Source organism: Palaemon carinicauda, chromosome 29 (assembly GCF_036898095.1).
Source record: "Palaemon carinicauda isolate YSFRI2023 chromosome 29, ASM3689809v2, whole genome shotgun sequence".
Classification (NCBI taxonomy): Eukaryota; Metazoa; Arthropoda; class Malacostraca; order Decapoda; family Palaemonidae; genus Palaemon; species Palaemon carinicauda.
Genome location: NC_090753.1, coordinates 57,763,259 through 57,768,682, shown reverse-complemented (window position 1 = coordinate 57,768,682; position 5,424 = coordinate 57,763,259). Strand labels below are relative to the sequence as shown.

Here is a 5,424-nt window from a genome sequence, read left to right as displayed (position 1 = left end):
ATAGAATTGTTTAAATGAAAATATGAATATAATTTTTGACTACACTAAAATTGTTTACAATATATGAAGGCAAATCAACAAGTTAAATTCACCTCCAAACTAATATAAAATTAATATTAATTTCCAGAATTCGCAAATCAAAAGCCAACCATTTCAATATTTTGACCTAATTAACAAATTAAATATATATATGCGACGAGGGCATCACTTAAGAATATATGTTAAAAGGCCGAATTTCAATTAACAAGCAATTTAAGGTTGACAATTGATAATTTTAATTAGAGTAGCCTATAAACAAACCTAGTTTCACGAGCGATTTTCAATTACTGAATTCAAGGCTTTATTTATATTTTGACTTGAGGATGATAAAAGTCACCAAGAAATGCCACTACTATTGTGCCAATCAATACAATGACCCACCTTATAATGACTTCATAGGATGAAAAAGAGCATGGATATGATAATTCCATAGCCTTTGCTGCTGGTCGCCTCCACATTCATCAGACGAGGTGTAGAGTTAATTTAGTTCTTCATGGTATTCGTAGCACTAAACACAATGAGTCCCATCGTCGTAGATTCTAAGAAAATGTTCAGCACCACGACGAAGAATAGAATTGATAAAATATCCCAAGGTAAGGTGAACGAGAGTAATCACTCCTTGACGGTTGGTGTTGGACTGGTTTTCCCTTCCAACAGTGACTTCGAAGTTACTTCGTAGAGTTGTTTGGCTCGGAATATTCAGAAAATTAGGTAGTTAGTAGTTATCTTTAACTCCTATTTACTTTGGTTTGCACAATGAAGGCTGAGGTCAGTTAATTAGCACAATTTTATTTACAGTGATATAGGAAAAATAAAGCCTCAAACATTAATTGAACAAACCTGAATTAAATTAGAATAAACAAATTGAAAGAAACAAATTCAAAGAAATTCTAAAGTAAACTACGGAGATAATTACCCATTCCAAGGAATGTTTCTCCAGGTAAGGTAATTACCGATCAAAGAAATTTTCTCAATCACCCAAAATACCCATAAACTTTTAACAAAATATCATAGGAATATATATTTAAATATATATTTTATACACTCCGAGGGGAGGGATTGAATTTTCCTCTGAAAAGTCAATGGAAAATAAATTTAAAACAAAATAAACTTAACTAATATAATATACAGATTAAATGTCTTCCTGTGAAACAGTGAAAGAATTTTCTTAAGTTTTAGCCATGCTGTCAATGGTCACTTGACATTAAGGGAATCAGGCTTGTCACATGACGCTTAACAAATCTTCGACTTTTACCTAGCATTAATTTAGCCCCAGTAACTTCATCGTAAATATTCTTGGTCAGTTCTTTAACAATTCCTATGGGGTAATCAATGGCTTTGGTCATATTTTCCTTAACAAGAACTAGATCTCCTACCTTTAACTGCTTATGTGGTACAGGTTTATACTTATCCTTTTTACTTGTTGCTTGATATACAAGATGGTTTAAAAATTCATTATTATAGATGTCTATCAGCTTAGATTGTACTCTAACAAGTTTTTCATAGGAGTTTCTTATCAAATCCACTGGATCAACTGACCAATCCGGATCTGAAGTAGTACCTTGCAACTGTGGAATGATATTCAATGTTACAAGATCACGGCCTTATAACAACTTCTCCGGAGTTATGACTTCAGGCAATTCCTCCGGAGAATATTCCCTCAATGAGTCTTTAAAGGCTATAGGCCTGCGATTAATAAGGTGTACTGTTTTGGATACAATAAACTCAAAATCCTTGTATGGTAAAATGTTTTTACCAACAGCTCCTTGGATCAGTCTTTTAGACAGCTTAACACAGATTTCAACTAATCCTCCAAGTTCACTATTACCCTTATAATAGTGGTCAAATTTGATCTCATTCATATTATGCCTTCTCAGAAAATCTTTAGTTTCAAAATCAGAAAGAAAAGTCTCTATAATATTGGATCCAGCAGTCATTTGAGTTCCCAAATCAGAGACTATATACTCAGGCATTCCAAATTGATAAATGTGGAGCTGCAAGGCTCTTAGCAAATCCTCAACCGAGAGACTATCACACAGCTTTAGATTTACCGCTCTTGACCACATGCAACTAATTACAAGGATCCATACCTTTTCTTTGGAATTGTTCACCTTAACATAAAAGGGTCCCATATGATCAATGTAAATATTACGGAATGGGACATTTGGTGGATCAATTCTAACCTCACGATAAGAACTTTGGTTTAATTTAATAGGTCTTTCCCTGAACCTTTTGCATCCAATACAGGCCCTTATATACTTCTTTACTAAAGAAAATATATGGGGAATCCAAACAGTTTTCCTAATTTCTTGTATAACAGAATAACACCCTGCATGATGTAAGCTAAGATGTGTGTGCCTAATTAACAAAGGAACTAATGGGCTACACTTTGACATCAGCAGGGGAAAACCATACTCCCTGTATTTTTTAATTTTCTTGATTCGGTCACACTTACTTTTTACTCTCAGCAACCCTTTGTTATCTTGATATACATTTAACTGAGAAACCAAAGGTGGAATGTCACTTAATTTCTTTGAAGCAGAATTAAAGTACTCAAAAATTTCAGGAAACTGACTTCTCTGGTCCAACAGAATTACTCTATGATATGCCTCCCTGTAATAGTTAAAATCATCAGAGTAAAGAAACAAATGAGAATACTTGTCTGGATGTTTGCGAACTAAGGAGGTTTTCAGACAATTCACAAACTTTAACACTAAAACATTAATATTAACCAGTTTACCAAAACTAGATACTTTTTCAGGAGGAATTAATTGAGAATGATCAGTGCCTTGAATTTCAACATATCCTGCAAACTTTTCTACCCTTTCAGAATAATCTGGGTCTGGAACCAGTACTGTAAGAATATCTCTACTAATAGTGTTATCTAATGCATCAGTCAAAAAATCTGGTCCTGTGATAAAATTAGTCTTGGTTAACTGATTATGAGAAACAGGTCTAGTTACACAGTCTGCTGGGTTCTGTACACCTGAAACAAAAGAAAACTCCACCTGATGTGCCTCACACAAGTTAGCAATATGTTCTAGTCTATTAAGAACAAACACTGAGCGTTTCTGCATTTTATCCAACTTATGTACCTACGAGTTGACCCAGCTAACCGTAACCAGACTGTCAGAGTACATTCGCAATTTATTAATCTTTATAGCTTCAATGCACCGATCTCCAGCAATATCTTGATATAAATCAATTAAGCACTCTGTACCCAAAGACAATGCTTGAAGCTCAAGAGACGGAATGGATTTTGACTCCAATTGTTTGTTGACAATCTTCGATTTTGACATTACGAAAGAAACAACATTTGTATTCAAGTTAAGAAGGTAAATGACGCAACCAAACATGACCTTACTACTGTCGGCAAATCCTACAAGATCATATAAATCCTCCCTATTTCCAACATTTCTGTCCAACATAACTGGTGGAGCAGAGTTTGCCTGCCTGGCAATACAACGCCACTCCCTCACTTGAGAGTCTGTCAAGGTATCATCCCATCCCAAATTTCTTTGAACTTGCAATTCGTGCAAAAATAGCTTTGCTCTGTTCAGAAGGGGAGCATTAAAATTGTATACATCAAAATGACTAGCAATAGACTTCAAAATAAGTCTCTTAGTGTTTGCTGAAATATCTAAAACGATTGCTTTGGTAGAAATCTTATCAGTGGAACGATGCCACTGAAGACCTAGCAGTTTAATAGGGTCAGAAGTCACTTTATCAAAATAATCATCAATATTCTCTTGTAGAGATGAACAATTTGTTGCAAACTGTTGCAAGTTAAATCTATAAGGTATGAATATATCAGGAAGCACAGAATATGCCCACTTAAGATCAGCTTCCTCATCTGTAATGTATGCCCCATTGTCCATATACATTAGTTGATATACAAGAGACTTCATCCTGTTAATTTTAGAGTCCGGCGCTTCATCCAATATCAAAATTTTAAAGAGGGCCAACATGAGGATTGTGGGACTACACCTCAATCCGAAACTTAACCTAGAACATTTATACCCTACTAATGAATAATCTGCTTTCTCAATATTTCTATACCAAAGAAACAGTAGCCTATTTTGATCCTTTTCTGGCAAAGCAATTTGATTGAATGCCTTTTCAAGATCAAAGCATAATAAAAACTTACCAAATCTTAACTGTAGGAGAGCGGAGGGTAACTTTTGGTTTAATGAAGGCCCAGGAAATATTGCCATGTTGTGACTAACTGCAGTTGGGGATTTAGAACTTTTTTCATACAAATTAGAAAGAAAAACTACACGGCATTTAGTGGTATCCCTCTCTGGTTTAAAGACCCCCATGAAAGGCATGAAACTATGTTCAGGATGAGTATCCATAAAATCCTCAATATTATCGATTCTTTCTATGATGCCTAATGTCTCCTGAGTCTTAAAGGTGTCATTTACTAAGGCTAACTTATCAGGTAATTTTTCTAATTTAGATGTAAGGGTTTTCAACACTGATTTGGCTAAATTGTAGTTGCGGCCTAGTAGATGACTAACTTTCGGGTTCCATAACAGTGGCATACACAATCTTCCATCAGCAGTTCTATGGGTTTCTTCTAAAGCATACTCTATAAGCCTGTCATTCAGTTCTACATTATCTTCATGATATTGACCTCTGTCTTCCCCAACATAATATTTACAAGAGAGTTCTAAGCATTCATTTGTAGCCCTATTCAACTCAGATTCTATTATCTGACCATCATCATCAAACAACTCATATGTATTAGAAGTCTTCAGGTCATTTAAAGATGAAGATTCTACTGAAACGTTCTCTTTCGTCCCTGTTGGAAGTACATTTACAGCTTTTAACATATGTTGCACATTTGACTTCATGGAAGAACAAGGCTTCAAGAATCTTAAATTGCTCTTTAATTTATTTATGTCTCCCTTTAATAATATACCCAAGCATGTATCAGAATAAATGGAGTCATTGGATTTTCCAAATACTATATCCTTTTCAGGGATACAATGCAAGGACTCTGATCCTAATATAAATTTAATATTGTCTATCCTATCTGTAGAATTTAACAATCCCTGATCTGCTAGCTTGTATCCCTTTGAAACAAACCCACTGACTACTTCATTTAACCCAGGTAACTGCAATGAAACATCAATTGAGGGAAGACAAAATGCATATACAATGTAACTATTGCTACCAATTGGCAACTCAATTTCAACTTGTTTAGTCTTATAACTCTTAGAGGAATTAATACCATTAATGGTTAAAGAAACTCCATTATTTACAACTTTCAAATTTAAATCTTGAGCCAAATTTTCTTCAATGTAATTTGCTTGACATCCAGTGTCTTTAAGGACCCTGAGATTGGTACCTTTAATTGAAATATTAAAAGTTGGCAAAATT

At 34.5% G+C, this 5,424-nt stretch overlaps 1 protein-coding gene across 1 annotated transcript; it reads right to left on the bottom strand.

Annotated features, from left to right (window-relative positions):
• Positions 1–1,643: 1,643 nt before the first annotated feature.
• On the bottom strand, positions 1,644–3,116 carry LOC137622598 (uncharacterized). Its single transcript, XM_068353204.1, has one exon. The coding sequence runs from the start codon at positions 3,114–3,116 to the stop codon at positions 1,644–1,646; it is 1,473 nt and encodes a 490-aa protein (XP_068209305.1).
• Positions 3,117–5,424: the final 2,308 nt, after the last annotated feature.

What these genes read in the sequence shown, in the direction of transcription:
- LOC137622598 (XM_068353204.1), bottom strand. Translation starts at nt 3,116, where the DNA reads ATGCAGAAACGCTCAGTGTTTGTTCTTAATAGACTAGAACATATTGCT.